This window comes from Galeopterus variegatus, unplaced genomic scaffold (assembly GCF_000696425.1).
Source record: "Galeopterus variegatus unplaced genomic scaffold, G_variegatus-3.0.2 Scaffold2875, whole genome shotgun sequence".
Lineage (NCBI taxonomy): Eukaryota > Metazoa > Chordata > Mammalia > Dermoptera > Cynocephalidae > Galeopterus > Galeopterus variegatus.
The window spans coordinates 77,943-103,873 of NW_007728986.1; the positions used below are offsets into that span (position 1 = coordinate 77,943).

Sequence of the window (25,931 nt, forward strand, 5' to 3'; positions counted from 1 at the left end):
GTTTCTTCTCAGGCCTTTGACATCAGCTGCAGCTCCCAAGGCCTGTTCTTCCCCAGGGGGTCTGCAGGTGGGGAGAGGGTGAGCCAGATTGGTGGGAAGGCAGCCTGGTGCTGCAGCCCAGGGCCCTTGCTGAGAATTAGCTGACTCACCTTTCCTGTGAAGAGAAAGGGGAGGAATCACTTGGCTGACTCATTCTTACAGTAAAGAAAAAGAGGAGAAATATCCACAGACTCTGTGATTAGGTAAAGACGGGGGCTGAGTTTTTGGAGGTAAAATGAGGCCATACATTTCAAACTATTGAGAAAATAAAAACTCAGACCTAGAAAGTAAAAACCTTCCTGGCCACTCATCAGACCGGAGGACAGGCACAGATAAAGCCAGCTGCAAAGAAACGATGTTTCTCGCAAGGACCCGCTGCAGCTATAAACTATCAGAACAGCCCTTTCTTTGAGTAACCACTCTTTCATTCTTGTGAAATCTCGTTCTCTAAGATCATAGACTGCCAGAAATTTTGCTGTTTGAAGTCATATAATAGGAATGAAACATCCACCTCTTGATTGGCAGATCTAAGCCACTTTGCCTCAGAGAATCAACCCAAGTGCTTAGCTTTAAATAAGAGGTTTCTGGTCCCAACATTCCACATTAATCTTAATTTTATAGTTTCCAAGGAAACAAGACCCTGTGTGCACTTGTCAGTTCAGACCTATGTTGACCTCTTTCTACATAGCCTTGCTTTACTTTGAGCCTATTGAGTCACTGCTTCATTTAAATTTTACTCCACCTTTACTCAAAATTCTATATTAACTCAATCTTTTTTTGTTTGTTTGGTGAGAGAGTTCTTCGACTGTGTGCAGTGAACCAACCTGACTTTTTCAGATTATAGGTTTGTCCCTGGAGATCTTAGGCTGATTGGGCTAGGACACTATCATCTGTGCTTAGCATTTCCAACTCAGAACCCCTTTCTTAAATCTCAGGGCTATATTTCCAAGTGTTTATTGAAAATTTACATCTGGAAGGCCCTTTAAGCATCTCAGACTTATGTGACCAATACAGGACTTTTTATCTTCTTCACCGAATCAGTGTGCTTCTCACTTTCCTGTGCTTCCTACTTTCCTTACCCTGGTTGATTGACATTCCTGTCTACCTAGAAATCTAGGCATCATCTGTAACTCTTTATTCATCCTCTTTTCCCCCACAGTCAGTCAGCCTCAGAGGGAGCCCCCAGGACCTAGCACAGAGCTGGGCACACAGTAGGTTCTTAAGAGCTAGTTGAATAGTGAATGAATGGAGAGACCCCAGGAATCTGGTGCAGTTTCCGATCCCAGCCTCTGTGCCATCATACTCTTGCCTGTACCCTTCTTTGCTTGGTAAACTCATCCACCTCCCTGTCCCAGTTCCTCTGGGATGCCTCCTGGACTCATTCTGGAAAGAAATAGGAAGAAATCTGTGTCCTCAATGCACTTCATGATGCCCCATTTAAGCATTGATCACAGTGTTTTGTAGTTATTTGTTTACTTATTTGTTTGTAATTGTTTATCTTTATGGGATCTAAGCTCCTTGAGGGCTTGTTCATTGTGGTGTTCTCTGAGTTTAGCTCAGTGGGAGTTTGTAGATGTCTATTGGGGCAGAATGCTTTATCTGGGACTCTCCCCCAGTGCCTATGGTCAAAAGCGACACAGTGGGCTGGCAGGGCTGGGACAGGATCACAACAGTGCCAGGCCACAGGGCATGTCAGAGGCTGGAAGTTTCTGCTGGACCATCTTCAAGAAGTTGCATTTCTCCAGCTATTCTCCTTCCAGAGTCTTACCTCTGCCCCTGCCAATCCTCTTCCCTCCTTGGACCACTAGGTGCCCTCCTGTTATCCTTTTCTTTTTTTTTTTTTCCTTTTTGTCTTTTTTCGTGTCCGGCAACGGATCGCAACCCTCGGTGCTGCGCCCGCACCTCGCTCAGCCAGTGAGTGGGAACCGGTCTGTATGTGGGATCCGAACCCTCGGCGGGAGCGCTGCCGCGCTCCCAAGCAGCGCACTGTAGCAGTGCGCCACCGGGCCGGCCCCTATCCTTTTCTGATCCCACCCTCCTAAAGCCCAGCCTGGACTCCACCCTCTCCAGGAGGCCTGGAGGTCATTGGCTGCTCATCAGCCCACTCATTCATTAACAAGGCAGGAGTATCTGTGGAGCCACTTCTAGGTACGACTAAGAACTCTGGAGGATAAGGAAGGAATGTCCAACAAACTCATGTCCTTCAGAAGCTTACAATCAAGTATGTTACTTAAAGTACCAGCTTGTATTTTAATTCGATTATATTTTTAAAAATAGAATATTACATCCATATATATAATATTAGTTTTTTCTAATTTTAAAAGATATAGAAATTTAAATTACCCACAATTTAATTCCCAGAGGCAGTCACTGTCACATGTTAATGTATTTTCATCTGGCTTTTTAAAAAAAATATAATTTTTAACTTTTTGTTTTAAAACACTTCCATTCTTACAGAAAAGTTGCAAGAAGAGTAAGGAAAGCTTCCATATACCCTTTGCCTAGATCCACAAGTTTTTGTTCTGTTTTTTTTTGTGTTTTTTGGCAGGTGGCCAGCATGGGGATCTGAACCCTTCATCTTGGTGTTATAACATTGCACTCTAACCAACTGAGCCAACTGACCAGCCCCCACCAGTTTTTAACATTTGATCACATTTCCTTTATTATTTTCTTTCTCTGCATGTGATCACAAAGTCTGGAAACATAGCAATAATAGTATCATCAATGACATCTTTGAACTGTAAATAAATAAAACTATAGTACCTACATTTCCAGATTTTATGGCTTCCCTGTATATTTACATACGCTATTTTTCTTCAACCATTGAAGAGTAGGTTACATTTACTCATCCCTTAATACTCAACCTTCGGTGTACATCTCATACAAGCAAGAACATTCTCTTACATAACCACAGAACAGATATTATATTCAAGAAATTTAACATGGATACAATACTTTTATTAATCTATGGTCCATATTCCAATTTTGGCACTTGTCTCAATAATGCCCTTGAAAGCATTTTCCCCTCTAGTCCAGGATCCAGTCCTGAATCACACAGTGCGTTTTTTTTTTGGTTTTTTTTGTTTTTTTTTTAAAAAGATGACCGGTAAGGGGATCTTAACCCTTGACTTGGTGTTGTCAGCACCACACTCACCCAGTGAGCAAACCGGCCATCCCTATATGGGATCCGAACCCGTGGCCTTGGTGTTATCAGCACCGCACTCTCCCGAGTGAGCCACAGGCCGGCCCCACACGGTGCGTTTTCTCTTTAGTTTCCTTTAATGTGGAACAGTTTGTCAGTTGTTCCTTGTGTGACATTGACATTTATGATGAACATGGCCAGTTATTTTGTGGAATGCTCATGAATTTGGGTTTGTCTGATGTTTCCTCATGATTAGATTCAGCCTGTCCAGAATACTATGTAAATGAAGCTGTGGACTTCTTAGGGTATCACATCAGAGGCTCACAATGTCCATCTGCCCCTCAGTGATCCTTTTAACATGTCGCCATCATTTTGGGGGTGGCACTTCATTCCTCTCTGGTGCAAAATTCTGTACCAGTTTCACCGTGTACCTTCCCTGCTCCGGGTCTGGGTTCAGCCACTTCTCTAAGGAGCCCTTTTCCTTTGAGTGGACCAGGATCTGGATGTTATTTGGTCTCTTTGCTCTTCATTTAGTATTTATCTAGCTCTGTTTATCTTCTTTATTAAGTTGGAATCACACTGCTTATATGCATTTTACAAAATCATAAGCACTTTTCCATGTCATAATGTTGTCTGAAAACATGATTTTAAATGGCCACATAGTATTCAGTCATATGAATGGACCATCATTTATTTAACCGTCCACCTTTGTAAATGATGCAGCAGTGAACGTCCTTGGCATATACCTTCTGAACACGTCTCTGAGCATCTCTGATTATTTCCGTAGTCTAAATTCTTAGAGGTGAAATTTTGCTAGGACCGCTGTATGACCATCAAGTATTTAAGTCTTCAATGGGGAAGTGGTTTGGGCCATTCGAGTTATAAGGGTTAGAGAAGCAACCATCTTCTTTAGGAATGGTGCTGAAGCTTGATCTGGTCTGTGAAAGGCAGCACCTATATGAGGTGGATTTAGGGGGCAGAGAGGCTGCTCCACGTAGGGGTGGTACAGCGAGCAGAGAAATGAAGACGAGATGGGGCCTGATGTGTGTGGGACTTTGAGGTGGCCTGGGGCCTATTGCAGGGTCTTTGTTGGGAAGGGGAAGGAGCAGAATTTAACTGCAGGATCAAGTGTCCTAGTGAGCAAGGAAAGGGAATGTGGAAGCTTCTGTTTCCTCCATGTGCAGAGGGTGGTGCTTGCAGAGCTGCAGAGCTCCAGGGAGGAATTTGGGGCAGTGCCCAGAGTGTAGTGAGGCATGAACCCCCAGCGTTTGCAGCTTTCCTCTTCATCCCTGAGCTTGGCACCCTTTCTCCTCCCCTTGAGCTTGGCTTTGCCCAACTGGCTTTGTCCCTAGAGCAGAAGGCCCAGCTGCAGCGTTGCTTGGTTTCCTTTCATTGTGCTCTAATGCCTGTGGCCTGCTTAGCACAAAGCCCTCCTTTTCCAGGGCCCCTGTTCTGGGGTAAGGCTGGGGGAAGCTGGCCCCTCATCCTTTGACTCACAGCAGCTCCAGGCCTGTAGGTGAAGGAGGGCCTGGGGACTGTGAGCTTTGCACTGCTATGCTTGGGCTCTGCCTCTGGGAGCTTTCCCCTAGGGGCAGAGCTGGACCTAGAGAGGGACCCTGTGAAGGGTATGCAGGACACTCTGTCACTCAAGAGGCCCTAAGCAAGGCAGGGAGGGTGGGAGAGAGGGCTGAGGGCTAGGCTTCACCTTAGCGTGCATGCCCAGTGGTGCTTGTGAGCTTCTCAAAGGCTCAGAGCAGAGCTCAGGGTACTGGGACAGAAGGAGAAAAATGGAAGTCACAGTTACTGAGTATCTTAATGGTCTCTCTGAGTTGACTGTAGGAAATCTTGGCCTGGGAAAGCTGCCTTCAGGTCCCTGAGCAGTGAGGCGTCATTGGTATTCATCACCCACATGGGGGGTCATGGGGACTGGGGAACCCCAATGATAAGGGTGAGCTGTGGGGAGGGTCCCCCCTTGTCTGGAGGATGGTGTACAGCTGCTGATCTTCTCTCCTCTCCCACCCGCTTCTCCAGACATCCTTCTACGGCCGCTTCAGGCACTTCTTGGATATCATCGACCCTCGCACACTCTTTGTCACTGAGGTAAGTCATGGCTGTCACTCTCTGTGGAGCCCCTTTGGCCTTTGTATGTTGTCACTTTAGAATGTGTGAGTCATCTGAAGACCCAGGGAGGGTGAGGATGGGGAAGTGAAGAGGATAGGGGATGTGGGCAGTGAGAGGAAGGTAACAGATATCTCTACCTATATCTGTTGTGTCTGTCTGTCTGTCTGGGTTCATTGACTGTGTTGTGTGCTCTTTTACATTATTTCATTTAGATCTCATAACACCCCTTTAAGGTATATAGCATTGTGATTACCATTATTTAAAACTTTCATGAAATTATTACGAAGGACATAAATTATATACTCATTAAAAAAGTTCAAACACTACAGATTCCCCCCTACCCTCAGCCCCTGGCAACTGCTCTTCTGTTTTCTATTTCTATTGTTTTGCTGTTTACAGAATGTCATATAAATGGTATCCTACAGTATGCAGCATTTTGTGTCTGGTTTCTTTTCCTCAACATAATGCTTTTGAGATTGAGCTCGGTTGCATGTGTCAGTAGTTCATCCCTTCTTGTTCTGAGTAGTGTTTTGCTGAAAGGATGTTCCAGAATTTGTTTATTCATCCACTTATCGATGAACACCTGGATTCTTTTCCTTTTTTGGCTATTATGAATAAAATTGCTATGAACATTATTTGTGTGGATATATGCTTTCATTTCTCTTGAGTAAATAACTAGGAATGGGATTGCTGACTCACAGCTTTATCAGAAACTGCCAAACTCTTGTTGAAAGTGGCTGTATATTTTTACATTTCCTTCAGCAATGTGTGAGAGTTCCAGTTGCTCCACTTCCTCATCAACATTTGCTATTGTCAAATTTAAAAATTTTATTTTAGCCATCCTTAGAAGTGTGCCTTTATGGGCTTTTTAGATATCTTCACAAATGTGGGTAGGAAAGCATGTACATATAAAACATCAAATATTTGTTAAACACTGTGCGCAAAGGCAGTTTGTAAGTATTTTACATGCGTTAGTTCATCAGATTAACTCAAAGCAACCCTAAGAGGTGGATGCTATTATAAGTTCCATTTTACAGATGAAGAAACAGAAGTTAAGTCTCGTGCACACAGTGCTGCTGAATGGTGGAGCTAGGGTATGAATCCAGGAACGCTTGTCTCCAGACCCTTATTCTCAGCCACTTTGCATTCCCGTTCAGGTAATGTGAGTTTAGGGAACTTACCCAAGATTACTTAGCTGGCAGAAGGCTGAGCTCCTGCCCTGTGTTCTCACATACCCTGAGGCAAGCCATTGAACCTCTGAGTGAGGTTCCTGAATGGACAGCACTTCACTGCACATCTTCTCTGTGCTGAGCATTGGCTTACTCAGCTCTGGAGTTGACCAGCTCTGGGAGAGAAAAGTCATGATAGAAGGAAGCACAGATGCTGGGCATCTGGGCCTGAACCACCCCAGTGTACCTGAGGGAGCAACCCAGTAATGTGAAATGTGGGAATCACCCTGCTATGTAGCTTCCTACTGCATCTCAGCAAGAACAAAGGGCTCCTGCATTTTACTGGCTGGCCTTATTTGCCCTTCTGGGCTACCACCTCTTAAGGGCAAGGCTGCTGTACTTCTAGGCTCTGTCTGGGTTCTCCTAAGGAGTAAATACTGTGATTACATAAAAATCTGGAAGAGCACCAAACTAGAGAAACTACTTACCTAGCCTAGGTAATGTGTCATTCTAGAAAGTTCCAGACCTATGCAAAACTAGATACAGTTGCATTCCTAAAATCCCAATGTAAATGCCACTTGCTTGATGGAGGAGTCAGCAGAGGCCAGTGTTTAACTAAAAGGATAGAGGTACTAATGGTAGAGTTAGAGGCACCTTGAGAAATGGTGAGGGAGACTTGGGAGGTAGGGAGTATTTCAGCGCTCTTCAGATTACCACGGGCAGGCAGGCGCCTTGGGGTTGGATGAGCAGCTACAAGGCAGCGTGCTGCCTGTGCCAGGGGGCTCAACCCTTCCTTTGCCCAGTTGACCCTCCTCCCATTCTGAGACCATTTCATTTTACTTCTGTCTTCCTGAACCATGTCTTTCTCTACCTCTTGTGTCTTGAAAGACCTCAACATTCTGGTACATCACTAAACCATTTTTATCCTTTTTTTTCCTATCTGTAAATAAAAACAATCTTATACCTTTTTTTAAAAACTATTAATTGAAATGGCAAAGCAACTTAAATATTTAATGACTAGAAAATAACCAAGGTGGGCCGGCCTGTGGCTCACTCGGGAGAGTGCGGTGCTGATAACACCAAGGCCCCGGGTTCGGATCTCATATAGGAATGGCCGGTTCACTCACTGGCTGAGCATGGTGCTGACAACACCAAGTCAAGGGTTAAGATCCCCTTACCGGTCATCTTTATAAAAAAAAAAAAAAAAGAAAGAAAAGAACCAAGGCAACAGCAATTTTAGAATTTTTTCAAATTTCCCATGTTCCTTCCCCTCATCAGAGATTCTGATAGTCTTCCCAGGAAGAGCTGCTCCTCCCCTCCCTGATGCACCCCAGTTGGGGATTGTTTCCAGGGCTACCTACCAGGTTTTAGAAAGTTTCTGCCCACAGAAGAACTTCTAGGCCCTAAAAACTCTGGAAGGGTCATGAACGGGACCTCCAGGCAGCAATGCAGTGGTCTTAACCCTCTGTATTAGTCTGTTTCTGTTGCATATAACAAAATACATGGAACTGGGTAATTTATAAGAAAATAAAATTTATTGCTTACAGTTTCTGATACTGGTAAGTCCAAAGTCCATCTGGTGGTGGTGACAGTGACCCAGGGGTCTCACATAGCAAGATGATAGGAGAAAGAGAGAGCTTCTCATTCAATCTCTTTATAAAGCCCTCAGAACCACACCCTGACCACCATTTTTAATCCATTCCCTACGTCATGGTCCTACAATCCAATCATCTCTTCAAGGCTCCGCCTTTCAATTGCCATAATAGGATTTCCCACCCTCGTAACAGTCACAGTGGGGGCCAAGTTTCTAATACATAAAACTTTGGGGACACAATTCAAGCTTCAGTGAGTTTGGGGGGACATAATTAAATCCACTACACCCTCATAGGCAGGTTGTATAGCAACGTCATCTCCACCAACACAATGAGAAATTAGAAGCACCGAGAGGAAAGTCTCTTACCTGTGTCCCTCCCCTGTGAGTTGTGGGACACCGGGAGGGCCAACCTCCTCCTCACTTCTGGGCTCAGTACACAGAACATGGCTCATGTCTACAAAACACTGTTTCTTTCCCAAGACCCTTGGCTGGTGTCCTGGGAGAGAGAGTGAGGTGGTGGCTGCTCATGTGGAGGAGATCTGGTGAGGGTGGGAGGATAGTGGAAGACATGAGGAGGTAGCTCTGGAAGCTGGAGGTTCCCAGAGTGAGAAGATCCTGGGCAGCTTGAGCCATCTGGTGACCCGGTTCTGTGGGGCATTAGCTGAGTAAATGGACAGACTCATCTTTAGAGAGTTTTGCAGCTACTTGTTTGCAATTTATAACTAACCGAGCTTTAAAAAGATTCCAACCCTTGTATGTGTAATGAGGCGGAGGAAATTTTATTCACTGTAGTTCCTCTTAGGAAGAAGGCTGTCTTTGTTTTGAGAATGCCTTGAACAAGGCTTCAGAAAAGGAGGTTGCTCTGCTTGACAGAGGGAGAAGAATTATACTTTTTTGATCCTAATAGCAGAGAGGAGAGAGAAGGTAGAAGAGGAAAGAACAGTGGGAAGGAGAGCAAGAAACCAGATTGAGCTGAAAGACCAGTAAAATAAATGCCACAGCGGGATGTGGCTGGGGGCTCTTTGAGATTGGCGATGCCTGCTGTACCTGTGAAAGCTGTGAATTTGCACTATTATCCTCTCTACCATCTTTCCTGGGAGGTTGTCAGCAAAGTCTGCTGGTTCATGAAATCTCTGCAAGAGTAGATTATTTGGGGGGATCTTGAAGGTCTGTGAGTCTCCTTTTCAGGGTACAGTGTTGCAGAATCAGACCTGGGGAAGGAAATCACCAGGATGTAAAGCTAGGCAAATCATAACTAAAGCCAAAATATTTTTGTTATTTTAGTTATACTGAGTTTCCATTTATATTGTCAGAGCTAGGGCTCAGACTCTTCAAACCCATTGTACAGACTGGGTCACCAGACCCCTCACATGCATGCTAGGTAATTGGGAAAGATTCTGGGAGCTGTTGGCATACGACGCAAGCTCAGTCCTCAGCTTCCTCAGCGGCAGCAGCTTTCAGGTCTGGTAGCTTACAGGTCCAGTGGTGCTGGTGGCCTTGCGGAGGGCCCCAGGGGCACTAGCAGCAGCGGCCTGCAGCAGTAGTGACCTCCCCCTGGGGGGCATCCCAGGGATGGAAGACTCTGAGGCCCAGAGCCACTCATCTTTTATACTTAAGTCCATAACTCAGGACACCTGGGTGCACATGCCCAATTACACTAGACGATAACCAAGGAACACCTGAGCGCATGTGCCTATTTACATCAAATGCTTGGCAAGATTCTGAACATCTGAGGGTCCTGACCGTTTTCCTATATTTTCCCAACACGGGAGCTTGCAGAAGCCCAAGAGAAAAAGCTCTGGTCTTCCACGTAGGCCATGGAATTAGATCTAGATCTCTAAGGGCAAGGCTGTACCACATATGGCCTGAGTTACTCTTAATTATGTTCCACAGATGGAAGGAATTTGCTATTCTGAATACAATAATTACTTAAGGGAATGAATGGTTGAAAGATTATCATCCTGAAGGGCAGAGAAAACTTACTGAAATAGTATTAATAATACCAACTCAATACTAATATTGGTGTAGTAATCTGAAATTATTTTGGATGTATTGTAGGATAGGATAAATAAGTAATTATATTGATGTTGAGAACCAGGGTTCTCACTGTGGGAGTTGGGAGATACAAATACGGAGTAGGGGAAAAGATAAAAAGAACTATATGATGTATTTGAATTGGAGATATTAATATGAATTCATGATTTACACACACACACATACACACACACACACACACTTACATTGCATTGTTTAATTTCCTGACTCTGTTCATTAAAAAGGCCTAGAAATAATGACACCCCAGTAAAAATGAACACACTTAGCACTCAGATCTCTATTTCTAAATACCACTACCCTAAAAAAGGAGCCAGGACTCCTTGGAAAGATGGTGGAATACAGGTCTGAGGCAGTGAGAGTTGCTGCAGAAAGTAGGGAATGCTCAAAGAATGATGGAGACACAGAAACTGGCTTGAAAGGAAACCACTGGCCACATTTGGGACAGTTTGAAATTAAGAAGAAAACAGCATTGGATTTTAACACATTGAATTTTTTAAAAATCTGAGTCCATATGCTATGGTTTGAATGTATCTCCTCCAAAATTCAGGAGTTGAAATTTAATGGCCAATGTGACAGTAGTAAGAGGTGGGGCCCTTATGTGATTGGGCCGTGAGGGCTCCTCTGTGTGAATGGGATTAGGCCCTTTTTGAAGAAGTGTCACACATTGTTTGGCCCTCCTGCCCTTCTGCCTTCTGCCATGTGAAGACACAGAATTTCTATCCTCTGAAAGATGCAGCCTCCACCAGACACCAAATGCTGGTGCCTGGATCTTGGACTTCCAGCCTCCAGAACTGTGAGAAGTAAATATCTGTTCTTTATAAATTACCCAGTCCGTGATATTATGTTATAGCAGCACAGACGGACTGAGACACCATAGTAATACTAGAAAGGTGGGAGGAAAAAACTCTTCATAGAATAATGTTAGTTAGTAAATGTTGGAGGAAATAACTTTGTGTAACTCTGAATGAGTAAGTCATTTCCATCAGCATCATTAACCAGTACTCTTTGTGGAGAGTAAAAGATTGTTGGGAAACAGGATATGCATTTGCTTTCAAAGTATCACCCTGCAGATTACTTACTTAGCAATTACAAAGGGAAAAAGTACCTTTACAGTGGAGAACTTGGAGGACATCCTTTAACTAGGTGACCAAACTTAGCATCATTAACAATGAAAAAAACTGACATTACGTGCCTCCTGATGTGATGCGATTCTGGTGGTGATGCCTACATACTGTAAGATACATAAGTCTAAAGAAGAAAATAAAAACTGCTTATAAACTCACCTACCAGAAATAACCACCATACATTTTGGTGTATGTGTATGCACAAAATTGGGATGATTTGCATAATATGTACATATCCTATATAAGTATATGAGGGTACTTCAAAATGTTCATGGAAAAATAGAATCTTTCCATGAACTTTTTGAAGACCCCCTTGTATATGGAGAGAATCACGTATGATATACATGTATACATGAAATATACTTTTTTCCATGTAGCACATCGTGAGTCTTTTTCCTTGTCATTAAATGTTGTATAAAAATGTGTTTAATAAGTGCATAGTAATTGAGTGGGAAAAAACACACACCGAATGGCTCTTCCCTATACTCTTCCTCAGTAGCAATCATCAACACAGAAGACTGACTTCTGTGTCCAAATGTGTGGAGATTTCTCCCCACCAGCGAGCAAGCCTGCAGTTCTCTTGTGGACACCAGCTGGTGTGGATACCAATTCAATTCCAACACTGTCTACCTGGAGATGAAAACTCAGGGAAACACGCACTTAGGTTTACCAGTTTATTTTAAAGGATGTTACAAAGGGTATGATGAAGAGACGCACAGGGCAATGTATGGGGGAAGTGGCGTGGAGCTTCAGTGCCCTCCCCGGTTTTCACACTCCGGGAAACTCCATGTGTTCACCTATCCGGAAGCTCCCTGAACCTTGTGCTCTTGGTTTTTTTTTTTTTTTATTCCTAGATGTGGAATTTCTGCATAAAAGACTTTTTAAGGCGTTTGCTATGTATTGCCAAGTTGCCCTGCAAATTGTACCAACCTGTACCGAGATTTTATCAGTTTATAATCCCAACAGCAGTGAGTGAGGTTGTCCATTTCAGTGCATTCTAGACAGCACTAGATATTCTGATTTTAAAATCTTTAATGAAATCTTTCATTTAAAAAATCCTCAATTGTCAGTACCCTTATACACTTCCAGTTCTTGTCCTTGGGTTTACAGTTTTGGCATGCTTATGACATTGATCATACACTTTTTTATTTGCTTTTTTCGTTTCCTAGTCTTTATAATTTTTAAGAATCAAGTTTTGTGGCATAAATAACTATCCCATATTAGACTTTTAGGTCTAACAGATACGTTGTTTCCTATCTTTTGCTTTCCTACAAAAAAAAAAATGGTGTGAGGCATATAACTTCATTTCTGCTAAATTTATTTTTTAGAATAAATTCCCAGGAGTAGGGTAACCAGGCTAGAGGGCATGCTTATTTTCAAAGTTCTTAGGATAGCTGGTGTAGTGGACTGAATTATGTCCCCCCAAAACTCACTGAAGCTTGGTGTCCCCCAGGTTTATGTATTAGAATCTTAGCCCCCACTGTGACTGTTAAGAGTGTGGGAAATCCTATTATTGTAATTGAAAGGTGGAGCCTTAAAGAGGTGATTGGATTGTAGGACCATGCAGTAGTGAATGAATTAAAAATGGTGGTCAGGGGTATGGTTCTGAGGGATTTAAGAGGAGAGTCTCTCTGCTCTCTCTGCTTCCACCATCTTGAAATGTGAGACCCTGACAGTGGGTCACTGTTGCCACTACCAGCTGGACTTTGGACTTCTCAGCCTCAGGAACTGTAAGCAATAAATATTGTTTTTCTTTATAAATCACCCAGTTCCATTTATTTTGTTATAAGCAACAAAAACTGACTAATACAGCTGGATAGATTTATTTCCTGAAGGGGTGTACCACCTGCCATGCTTCCAGAATGCTATCAGTTTACCTCACTAAGCCCCTAAGGTGTCCAAGGATGAGCCACAGGGAAGGCTACATGTCCCTGTTCTCCCTCCCTTGGCCCTCTCAGAGAGGGTGGCTCATGGCTGGTGGGAGCCAAGGACCCATCCTGGCATTCATGGGTATGACTTGGAGGTTACAAGACTGTTGGGAGAGAAGAGGAAGAGGCTTAGGGTCATTGAAGGAAGACAAAAAAGGGGCTTGGGACTTTGCCTGCACCTCATGACTATTAGCTTTGGACCCCAAGTCCCACCACTTGGAGGCCACGTGAGTAATGGTCAAGCAGTGGTAAGAATGCCCAGCCTTGCTGTATTAGTCTGTTTCTGTTGCTTATAACAGAATACTTGAAACTGAGTATAAAGAAATGAAATTTATTTGTTACAGTTTTGGAGGCTGGGAAGTCCAAAGTCCAGGGAACACATCTGGTGAGTGGGGTAGCTCTGCAGCAACTCAGGTTATGATATGGCGAGAATGGGCTGAGCAAGCGATCTAACCTGCTCACTCACTCTCCTTATAAAGCCATCAGAAACATGCCTATTACTCTACGAATGGATCAATCCATTCACCGTGGTATATTCTCCTGACAATCTAATCACCTCTTAAAGGCCCCTATTTTCAAATACCATAATTGGATTTCCCACTCTCTTAACACTGTTACAAGGGAGATCAAGTTTCCAGTACATGAACTTGTGGTGGAGCTGATTAAAGACTGGCTGGATGAGAAAATCAGCTACTGAACAATCGAGGCACGGTAGAACATAATCTGCTGGCCTCCCTGCTGCCTTGCACACCCCACTGCCAGTTCATTCTTCCCTTCCCCCAACACTCTTTACTTTTCTGTTTTTAGTTCTATAAGTTTTGGGACTCCCAAACTCTGTACCTTGCCTGAAATGGCCCATGTTTCAATTGTACCCACTTCCTCTAAGCATGCTCTCCATTTTTTCTGTCAGGCTGAGCTCAGTGTTGAATGAGAGTAGAGAAGGCCTTTCCTTTTCTCACCTGGGGTGCCTTGCCTTAGTAGCCATCAGCTTTAGGGGGGATTAGGCATTGCTGTGTTTTTTTTTTTTAGTATTCCATTGCTTTTGTGAGAACAGGAAGTTCTTCCATGCTGACATTTCATGGAATTGGTTCAGAGTTGGATCGAGGGTTCTTGGGGTTTCTAGGTGCAACCCTCCCATTCTGTGACCTTGGGCAAGGAAGTAGCCTTCTCTCTCGGACCCAGTTTTCTCAGAGAGGAGATGGCCTAGATGGTTCTGTGATATCCACATGAAGAGGAGTATTCTTATCCACATCCTATGTGAACAGGGCACAGTTTCCACAAGTAAAGATTAGTTTTGCTTAGCTTTCCTTTTTGTGCCTTTCCTTCCTGTGTCCCTCCATCCTCATTGCCCTCCATCACTGCATCCTGCCCTCTCTGGCCACCACGCTAAAAAGCCTGCCCCTCTGCTTCCTCTCCCTCCCCCTCGGGCCTTGGGGCAGGACCCAAGGGGCCAGAATTCTCCTCTGTTCAAATTCTCTGCCTCTGAAGTAGACCTCCCAGGTGTATGTGTTTCAAGAGGGATCTATCTTCTGGAGACCATCCCCTTGTCAAATACAAGAAAAGACTCTCCTAGTGACACTTTCTGGCAGGCTGACTGGAGGCAGGCAGGCTGGTGATGGAGATCCTTCCCTCGGCCCAGGGCTTCAGAGGGGCCACGGCCTTGTCTCTGGGCCAGCCTGGGCCAGCTGAGCACCTCACAGTCCTTGCATTCAGGGACTGGCGGCCTGTTTGTTTCTGATAGAAAAGACTTCCTGCACAGTTCAGCCTGCCACCAACCTCCCAGCTTCCCCTGCTCCTCAAGTGCCCAGGCCCTCCTGCCAAGCCTCACAATAGGGTAGTGTGAGTGAGAGGAGGGTTTAAAGCAGGGAGACCCTCCCAAGTCTCCCAAGTCTCCATGAAATGACCCCCTTCTCTGCAGTGGGGACACCAGCCCTCAGAGCAACTAGGCCTCAGGGATCTCTCAAGGCAGGTGGCCTGGAGCCTTTTCTACCCCACAGGGTCTGGAGCCCCAGCCCTGCAGCCTTTGACAGAGGCTTAGTAAGGCCAAGGTCAGCCTATAGCACCCAGAGGCAGGAGAGCACGTTCTAGCTTCCTTCAGTCCTGGGTCCTCAGACTTGTCTTCAGGAACTTTGGGTTTAGTTCCCCCTCAACCCATGCCCTTTTCCAAGATCAGGGCTCTTTGGAACTTATTCTTTTGGCAGGAGAGCTCCCTTTGATGACCGTCTCAAATGAGATGGAACCTGGCCAGGTTGTTATAGGAACTCAGGAGAATCCCTGGAGTGGGAAAAATAATGAGAACACGGGGCCATTTACCATTCAGCATTGGAAAGTAGAGCAGTCATTGTCCAGGTCTGCAGAGGCCCAGTGAGCAGTGGAAGCAGGCTTAAGGGAGGGGGAGCTTGCTGCTTCACTGGGAGGCCTGGGAGTGTTGGGGGTGTTGGGGGTGTGTGTGTGCAGAGTAAGGGTCTGACTAAATTCAGGGTTTAAATGCTAAATCATTCCCTTATTATTTGTGTGACCAAAAATAACACAAAATAAGACAGAAAAAAAAAAAGAAAAAACTATTTGTGTGACCATGAGGAAGTTAAAACAATCAATGTGATCCAATTTTGTTGGAAAACAAATATATTAAGTCTAGAAGGAAAATTATCTTCACTTTTGCAGTGATTATCTCAGTGGTATATTTAAGGTGATTTAAAATTATTTTTTTGTGCTTTTCTATTTTTTTTTTCTGACGTTTTCTTTAAACAGCATGGATTACTTGTGTGATTGGAAAACAGAAACAAAAACAAAACAGCCACAAAACTAACTCCACTTTTAAATGAACAGATTCTAGGAAGAGGCTCTTTGGAATGTAGGAGATGATATTCATACATTTAAAAGGGAGGAATAGTACTTTTCAGCCTTCAGGACCTTCCAAGTAAGAAGCTTTCCTGGTCCCCTGACTGCCTGTGGTTCTGCTGTGGGCCAGGCCAGGGTTAGACCAGTGCGGGCCACGGGTACTTCTCACAGGGCTGATGGGTTGAGGCTGGCCTGGCTGGTTTTTCTGGGTTGCAGTTATTCCTGCTGCTACAGTGCAGGAGGTGGCTGTTCATTTCCAACCCCAAACCCTTATCTCAGCAAACCTTTAATCAGCCCCACTGGGGGCCCTTCCTGCCGCTGCGGCCTTCCTTGAGAAGGAAGGAATGCCCTCCCCTCCCTCACCAGCCTTGTGCCTTGGTCCGAAGGGGAACAGATGTACTCCTCCTATTCCTTCACTTGGTATCTTCCCCCACACTGGGCATCCCTTATGTCTTGATCCCTCATCTGGATTTTGACATAAGCTGCCTTCTCTCACTGTTTTTTTTCTTTGTGAATTTTTTGAGGTCTAACATACATACAGTAAAATGTACGACTCCTAAATGTATGGCTTAAAGAATTTTTACATGTTTATACCCATATAATCACCAACCAGACATTGAACATTTGAACATTGAACACTTCCATTATCCCAGAGGGATCCCTCATGTTTTTTCCCAGTCAGTACCCCCTTGCAAGTGTAACATTATAATGATCTTTACCAATATGTGTTACTTTTGCCTGTTTTTGAGCTTTTTTGTGTCTGCTTTCACTTATCATTGTGTGTATCAGCCTTCTGTTGCTATGTAACAAATCATCCCAAAACTGAGTGGCTTAAAACAACAACAGTCAATTATTTTGCTTACTGATTTTCAATTTGGGTAGGGCTTACAGGAGATGGTTCATCTCTGATTCATGTGGCATTGACTATGGCAGCTTCACAGGGGGCTGGAAGGTCCCTTTCAAGATGGCTCACTTGTATGGTGGGCGAGTTGGTGCTGGCTGTCAGCTTGTGGCCCAGCTGGAGCTGTGGGTTAGGGCCTCAGTTCCTGTGCACATGGGTCTTTCCTGAGCTGCTTGGGCTCTCTGACAGTATGGTGGCTGGGTTCCAACAGAGTGGCCATCTTGAGAACAAGGTTTAAGTGCAAGGCATTTTTATGATCTAGCTTCAGAGGTTACAGCGCCTGACTTCTGCCATTCTGTTTGTTGAGGCAGTCACAGAGCCCTGTCCAGAATCAAGGGGAGGGCACATAGACTTTCCCTCCAGATGGGGAAGGTTCTAGAAGAGCATGGGAGATGGGGATATTGGGGTGGCTATCTTTGGAAAATACATTCTGCCATATTATGTCTGTCAGTTCATCCACATGGTAACATGTAGTTGTAGTTTGTTATTTGCTGTATAATATTTCATTGTGTGCATATGCTACAATTTATGTATTCATTCTGCTATTGAATTATTTGCAGTTGGCGCTGTATGAATAGTGCTGCTATGAACATTCTTATACTAGTCTTTTGGTGGTCAAAGGCTACCGTGTATCACTGTTGCTGTCTCTTTAGCTTTTAAGATTTTTTAAATCATACAATTCTATCCTCATTTTTTCTCTGTCTTGCCCCATTAGTTGCTATAGCCATATGTACTTTAATAGGTAAATCTCTGCCAGTGTTTTTAAAATGTTGAAAAAAAATTATGTAAGTATTATGTAAATTTGTTTTCCTTTCAAAGCTCTCAATATTAAAATTAAGATTAAAGATTCCTTCTGATACTCCTTGCCAAGTCTGGGCTCTTTTCTCCTACCCAGAGGTAACCACTGTCCCTAGTTTGGTGGGTCTACTTTTAGAGCTTTTTTGATGCATTTACACACATTATTATTATAGAAAATATTATTTTTTGTCTGTATTTTGTTTGGTGTAACACATGGCATCATACTGCTTGACAATTTGCTTTTTCATTCAACAAAATATCCTGGTGATAGGGTCATGGAATCACACATAGCTCTCCTTCATTTTTTCAACTGCCCTAGTTCAGCCATTTCCCTATGGAAGGACGTTTAGGTGGTATCCTTCTTTATTATTTTGTGTGTGTCACATGAACTGAGGGCAGGGGTGAGGCCTTGCAACTGTAACCACTGTCAGGACTTGATTGATACTGTTGCAATCCCTCAAGGGAAAGATTTATACAAGCCCTGGATCTGTGCCCCTCAACGTCTCTCTTCTTTCCTCTGCAGAGACGTCTCAGAGAGGCTGTGCAGCTGCTGGAGGACTACAAGCATGGGACCCTGCGCCCAGGGGTCACCAATGAACAGGTAACTCTGTTAGAGGTGGGAGTATGGCAGGTGGGGAGGGAAAGGAAGCTGGTAAGTTAACAACTCCTTCCCTGCAGCCAGAACCACTCCTCTTTCCTTCTGTATCTACTTCTACCTACTGCTGTGTCCCGCCCACAGACTTCCAGCTCTCCAGAGGGATACTCACATCTCCACCGTACCTAGGTCTAGTGGGAAGCACGGAGGCTGATAAGGCTAGAGGGGCCCAAAGACAGTGGTTTGCTGGGGCGAGCTTGCTAGAGCTGGGTGTGTCCATGTCTTCTCAATTTGCATTCAGTAACATTACAGTAGTAGCTTGAAATCAGCCATGATGGAGTATTTACACCATGGAAATTGGCAAATGCTACATACACATCAGGACTTTTTCTCCAGAGGACCAGTTATTAAACATATGTCAGCATATCACTGCCCAAAAATTCAGGTTGAGGGAGGGTAGGATGGGGAGGAGGGAGAGGATTAGGCTAGGATACTGTATTTTTTTTTTTTTTTTATCATGTAGGAACTTGAATTAGAGCTAACCAAAATATTGATCGTTGTGTTTGTTTTGGGGGAGGAGTAGGAGTATGTACTATAGGACAATTTTAAAGATTACAGAAACTGATGGTTAATGTGCCAAAGATTTTCTTTTTGTTCATAAACTTTATTTTAAAAACTTAAAGAATTAATTTTACATTTTTCTCAAAGTAATATGTGTGCATAGTTCAAAAAGTCAAATAGTACCAAAACATTTGAAAGGAAAAATAGTACTATGCTGCACCTTCCTCCCCAATTTCCATTCCTTTTCCCCAGAAGCAACTGTTTTTAGCTGTTCTTCAAATAGAAATCTCTATTTCACACTAATATTCTTATCTATACTTCTCTTTCTCAATTGGTTCTTTTGCATTACCTGTTATGGTAGTTGGGGATTCAGTTCTTTTATTTTCCATCCCTATAAACACATTTCTTTCCCCTGCTCCCCTCCCAAAATAGTTATTGAGGTTTTGGGGCCTATACATTCAGTATTCATGTTGTTACACTTATATAAATAATGTTTACTGTATAGTCAAGTTGGGTGTATAATGATTATGTTTCTTCTCTTTTTCAACTTTATGTTTTATCTGGTGTTAATAATTGCCTTATTTTTTATTGGCATAGTTTCCTTAGTACTATCTCTAACCCTCTATCAGCCTTTCAGTATTTTCAGTGCCCTCTTTCAATCTGCAGATTCCTGTCTTTCAGTTACATTTTTCTTTTCTTTTCCTGAATTTTCCTTTCTGGTATCCACCTTCCATGAGCTCCAGGTCTTCCTTTTTCTTGGTGGATACTGTGATTTTGGTGGAATACCTCTTCTAGTAGCTTCCTTAAAAAGGGTAAATGGGAAGAAAATTTTCAGTTCTTTCACGTCTGAAAAGTTATAATTCTGTACTCAGCCTTAATTGACAGTTTGGCAGAGGAGAAAATTCTTGGTTGACAATTATTTTTCTTCAGAATTTTGAAGACAAATTCTCTATTTTCTTCTGGCTTCCAATATAGCTGTTGAAAAATCTGATGCCATTTCATTCCTGATTCTTTGCAAGTGGCCTGTTTGCTTTCTTTAGATGTTTAGAATCTTTCCTTTATCTGTGAAATTTATTTCTGAAATTCCACAATGCAATCTCTATTAAAATTTATTATTTTGGATTGTTGGTAACCCCTTTCAATCTGGAGACTCCTATCTTTCAGTTCTGGCACAATTTTTATAATGTTTCTTTTTTTTTTTCTCTCTTTTTGTCTTTTTTCGTGTCCGGCCACGGATCGCAACCCTCAGTGTCGCACCCGTACCGGACTGGGACCGGCAACGGGATCACAACCCTCGGTGCTGCGCCCGCACCTCGCTCAGCCAGTGAGCGGGAACCGGTCTGTATGTGGGATCTGAACCCTCGGCGGGAGCGCCGCCGCGCTCCCAAGCAGCACACTGTAGCAGTGCGCCACCGGGCTGGCCCTATAATGTTTCTTTGATAATTTCTTCTCATTCTGGAATTCCTACTAGTTAAATATTGGACATCTTAGGCTGACACTCAGATTTTCTTGTCCTTTTTCTCTTCTATCCCATTACTACAGGCCTGAAGTGTGGTTAGGGACTGGAGGATAGAGCAAGGAAGAAGTTAGATGAGGCTTTTGCCTCACAGACCCCTCAGGAACCAGGCAATGACAGTGAAGACACATGATACTGTAGGAGAGCAGCAGCAGGAGTAACCCACCCAGACTTAAGGTGTCTGGAAGAGGGCTGGTGAGGAGGAGGCTCTGGGTAGGAGTGTTCCAAGCAAGGAAGCACATTGTGCTGGTGGTAAGAGAGAGCAAGTCCCTGCAGAGGAAGTGAACAAGATGAATGTGCTAGACAGTAGAGCAGCAGTGTGAAGGGAGGGCACATGCCTGAGCGGATGCAGCACTATGGCCAGATGCTCTTGTGCAGAGTGCTGGGGGAGCAATGAGACGAGATGCAGGGCACAACTTAAGGCATCTGCACTGTGTGCTGAGTCACGGGCAGTAGGGAGGGCAGGCTGTGATCTCCTCATTCCTGCACAGAGCAGTGGGACTTCTCTCTGGCCATGGGCACTGAAGAGCCTCAATGGCAAGACTGGATACCCCACCCCTCCCTAGGCTGAAGTATTCCTCAGAGCCTTTCACGTTCTTCTCAGAACTGTCAGGGGTGGGTCCAACCTCCAAGCCCCTCTTGATCCTGTGTCTGTTCCCAGCCCAAGCTCCCCTCTGCCTATTCTTGGCGAGGTTGGCCTTTGGGGACTCCTTCCAGCTCCCAGAGATTGGGGGACAAGGCCGCATTTTCCCCCTTTGCCCACTTCAGTAGCTTAAAGCTGCCTGTGCTGTTTCCAGGGCCTCCTTTGTTTACTGCCCTGAAAGCCCCCATGTGCCTCCAGGGAGCTGGGGGGTGGTGGTGACTCGGCACTAGCTGTGCTTCCTGACTCTGGCTCATGTTGGTGATGCCTGCAGTGTCCATCCTGTGGCTGGGTCACACAGTGCACTGGGTGTGAGCCTACCGCTCTGGCCCCCTAGGAGCAGATCCTCCTGCTCCCTCCCCTTCCTCCTGCTCCCCAGAGCATCAGGGACTGGGCCCTGCATCAGCTCTCACAATGCTCCTCTCCCTGGCCTCAATCAGCAAGGGCATGTCAGCTCAGGCTTGAGAAAGCCTCTGCCATCTGGAATTAAGGGCAGTCCCTGTTCCTGGTCCTGATCAAGGGTCACGTCTCTGCCATCTGAAGAGGCCCAGGGTGGCTCTTGATCTCAGTGCGGACAGCGTTCTCACTTGTACTGGGCTGTGTGCCTGCTCTGAATCCTTTTGCAGGTGTGCAGGTCAGAAGCCTACAGCTGAGTCCTGATGCCCATGGACCTGTGCTGGTATCATGGATAATGCTGGGTAACTTGTGCATGCTCTAGTTTTCTACCCAGCTTGTCATCTAGCCTGCCCTCCAGTTTCCGCCCCTCCGCAGTGGATATGCGCAAGTGTATGGCTAGTCTGTTCATTCCTGATGGCCTTGGTTAGTCTTCTGTTAGTGGTGGCTATCTCCTCCAGAGACTATTACCTGTTAAAAGGTGCTACACCAATGAATAACGAGTCCCGAGGATAAAATGAAGATAAGTATAATTTATTCTTTGGTCTTGGCTGATAAAAATTTGATGTTCTAGGAACCCTAATCAGGACTGCAACTATTAGTTAAACAACGCAAAAAACATAAGTGCAGGCAGAGCCAGTGAAGTTTCTGGATATTGACTCTGATACGTGCACCTTTATATGCCAGGGCTTTGCTGGAATGGTTTGGTGTGGATGGAGATGGGTGGGGTTAAACATGGAAGACCCCCCTCCCAGTGGGGCCACCACTCCCTGTGTGCTTATCAAGTGCCAGGCACTGCACTAAGCATTGGTGTTTTATACATATTGTCTCAGTTGGTCTTCAGAGAAACCAGTTCAGTAAGTTCCTATATCCCATTATAAGCAAGAAAACTGAGGCTCAGAGAGGCTACATTACTTGCCTAAGGTCACACAGCCAGTATGTGGTAGGACAGGGATCTGATTCTGGGCCTGTTAGATCCAGTGGGAGGGACATTTCCTGTAAGTTGCAGATAAAAGCCAAAAAGTAGAGTGGAGTGGAGAGACTTATGGAAAGAGAGATAGAGAGAGACAGAGACAGAGACAGAAGTAAGATGAGATGAGAAAGTTGGAAGGAAGTTGGGAAGTTACAGGCAGATTGTGAAAGTCTTTGAAAACCAGGTAGAGATGCTGGATGTGTCATGTGGGGTAAGAGGAAGCTATTGAAAGCTCTTGAGCAAGGGAGTAGAATGCAAGTGGTATTGTGGTAAGAACAGTTTGGTGGCAGTGTCAGGTGAAATGGGGACAGTAAGTGCTGTTATGGACACCCGTTTAGAAGTTACTGGAGTAATGGGGAGTGCAGTGAGCAGGTCTCTGGGAACAACCACAGGCTCCTGAGTGGTGGTTCTTGTCTATCATTTCACATTCCCCAGAGGCTGGGAACCAGCCAACCTTTATCGAGTGCCTACTCTGCACCCAGCACAACATATTGGCTGCTCAGAGCCCCCTTGCAGGATAGATTTCTACCCATAACATGCCAAAGAGAAAAGGCAGCTGAGATGTAAGTGGCCCTTCAAGTCTCCTCCTCTGGCAGAGAGGAAATGGGGTCAGCTCTGGGCTTTGCTGAACATAACAGAGCAAATTCCAGAGGTTTAAAAGTCCTTGCACACTAAATCTGTGGGTGGCACCAAGTTTGTTAGAAGCTGGCTGAAGGAAAGGCTTGGCTGACCCCCTAATCTTACCTCCTGGCCTCAGGCTCTGGGGATCCTGATCAGCACCTGGCTTGGCCCTTATTAGCACAGAACAGGCAAGTGACTGATATTACTTGAGGCATTTGCATGATGTGCAAGATGCTATACTGGGTGCTATAGACGCATTTCTGGTCTGGGTTACTGTGGTGGCCTCCTGGATAGTCTTCCTGTTCTACCTGGGCCCCTCCATCCATTCCCAATACAGCAGTCAGAGTGATTTGTGAAAACATACAAAGGTACTTTAAAAGGTTTGCAGAAAAATGGAATTAGGTAGCAAACTGTTTTTTGTTTGTTTGGGTTTATTTTTGGTGGCTGGCAGGTACGAGGATCTGAACCCATGACCTTGGTGTTATAAGGCTGTGCTCTAACCAACTGAGCTAACCAGCCAGCCTGAAAAATGGAATTAGGTAATATGAATCTTTCCATGAACTTTCTGAAGACCACTTGTACATTACATTGCTTGTTTCTCTGCTCCAGGGATTCTCAGCCTTGGCATTACTGACACTTGGAGCCGGATAGATCTCTGTTGTGGGGGCTGCCCTGTGCACTGCAGGATGTTTAGCAGCTTCCCTGGCCTCTACCTAATAGATGCCAGTTGCACTCCCTCCCCAGTCATGACAACCAGAATGTCTCCAGATGTTGCCAAATGTCTCCTGGGTGCAAAGTCACAACCAGTTGTGAACCTCTGCTCTAGTAGAAACTCTGTAGTGTCCCCCTTTTCCATCAGAGTAAAAGCCACAGTCCTTAATATGACCTGCAAAGCCCTCATTCCTCTCTGACCCTATCTCCTACTACTCTCCCCCTTATTCTGTCCACTCCAGTCATGCTGGTCTCCTTGCTGTTCTCAGAAACAGGCTCACTTCTGCCTCAGGGCCTTTGCACTGGCAGTTCTGTCTGCCAGAGCAGTCTCCCGCCAGATGTCTGCATGCCTCACTCCCTCCTTCAAGTATTTCTTCCAATGTCACCTCAATGAGACCCATTCCGACCACCTTACTTACTGCTGCAACCTCTGTCCCCCTTGCCAGCACCCTCTGGCATTCATATCCTCATATTACAAATGAGGAATTGGAGGCTCAGAAAGATGAAGTAAATTGCCCCAAATCACATGGTCCGCAATGGGAGATCTGGAATTCAAACCTGGGTTCAATTCCAGAGTCTGTCCTTTTGATAAGAGAGAAGCTACATGTATAAGCCACAACTGCTGCCATGTGCTATGCTGCAGAGCTTGATGGATGGTCTTTCTTCTTTCATGTGTCTGTAGAATTGAGGGGTACTTTCACCCCACATAGATTGCATAGGTCCATATTACCTGGGAGTAACCATGGCAACAAAATTAATGGTGAGGTGTAATGTGATTGGCCCAACTGATAAATTAGGAAGTTATTTTTTTGTTTTATGGAAGCATCCTTTGCCTTACAGAAGGATCCCCTTCAGGCTCTGTTTAATTACCTTCTGGAGGTTGTTTTAAATAGGCTCTGTCTCTGCTGCCTTAGGAGGTTTGGAGAAGCAGCTTGCAAGGAGGCAGAGGGGAGGGGAGCAAGCCAGACGGGGGGTGGGGCCTGGGCCGTTACTCCTCCCTCTCGGTGTTGGGGGCTTGGTGTGCTCTGCCAGAAGCATGTTTGAGACACACCCTCTGCCCCTCCTTTGTTCTATACTCTGAAGTTCAGATAGGTTCAGATGGCAGCTCAGCTGAGACGCTGACCATTTCTGGAATCAGCAAACTTCTGCCTTGTTCTAGACACCTCTCACCCAGACTGCTTCCCCACACCCCCTCTCTCTGTCCTCATTCCCCAAGTTGAGAAATTAAGCAAGGTCCAAAGTCTCATATCCACACTGGTTTGTTGCTGGAGCCAGTAAGTTCCAAGGGATCGGGGCTGCACACTTTTATGTTCAGCCGGAGGCACGAAGGGCTGAGCCCAAATGATATCAGGTCACAACTAGGAATTGTAGTTTAAAGTGGAGATGTTCAGTGGGCTGGCAGGAAGGTGACGGGGGCTCCCTATCCTAGATTCTCAGTGTGGATGGCTCATCCACTGCATCTCATTTGGCCTTGTGTCGAATGCTTTACATTCCAGGATGTTCCTCCGCTATAACCTGTGTGTAGGAGTGGCTCATGAAACTTCAAAACAGCAACCAGTTCTTGGCTTGTGGGCAGTATCTGCTGTTATTTCTGCATCCAGTGTTTAACTCATGGGTCCAGCAGGTCTCAGGGAAAGGCCCCGACCTAAGGAATCATCCCTGAGTCCTTGTCTTGGTCTCCCTATAAAGCTGGGCTTGGCATCATAAACCGTTGGACAGGAAGGGGCCCTGGAGAGATTTGCTGCCATTCTCTGCCCCTTCTCCTGCCTGATTAATTTTCAAAACAATGCAAGTGCAAGGTGTGAGGTGGCCTGCACAGGTAGACCATGCAAATTAGTGGTTGAACTAGAGTCAAAATCCATGACCCTGACTGTTGTCACTGCAGCCCAGAGATGGGATGAGCACAAACAAGATCAGATTGTGACTAGGAGTTTTCATTGAAAAATGGAGACGTTCTTTCCACCTCACCCAAAAACCTCCTTAGACTGGTGCCACAAGAAGAGCCACAAACCACAGCATAGCTTATATTCCTTCCTCTCTTCCCTGGAATGCCTCCCCTGATATCATGGGAGGCAATTTCATTTAATCCCAAATGGGTTATGTTAGTTATACCAGCTGCTGTAACAAAGAGATCCCAAAAGCACTAGATGCACTAAGTCAGAAGTTTATTTCTCTCCCATGAAACAGTTCAAGTTCCAGGTGGGCAAGT

General features: G+C 44.9%; 1 protein-coding gene across 1 annotated transcript in view; it reads left to right on the forward strand.

Moving 5' to 3' along the window:
- SFXN5 (sideroflexin 5) overlaps positions 1-25,931 on the forward strand; it is a 126,201-nt gene that overhangs the window by 7,965 nt on the left and 92,305 nt on the right. Inside the window, exons 2-3 of the mRNA XM_008583256.1 lie at positions 5,213-5,281; positions 18,236-18,313. Of these exons, the coding sequence (XP_008581478.1) occupies positions 5,213-5,281; positions 18,236-18,313 (147 nt within the window). The remainder of the gene's footprint in view (positions 1-5,212; positions 5,282-18,235; positions 18,314-25,931) is intronic.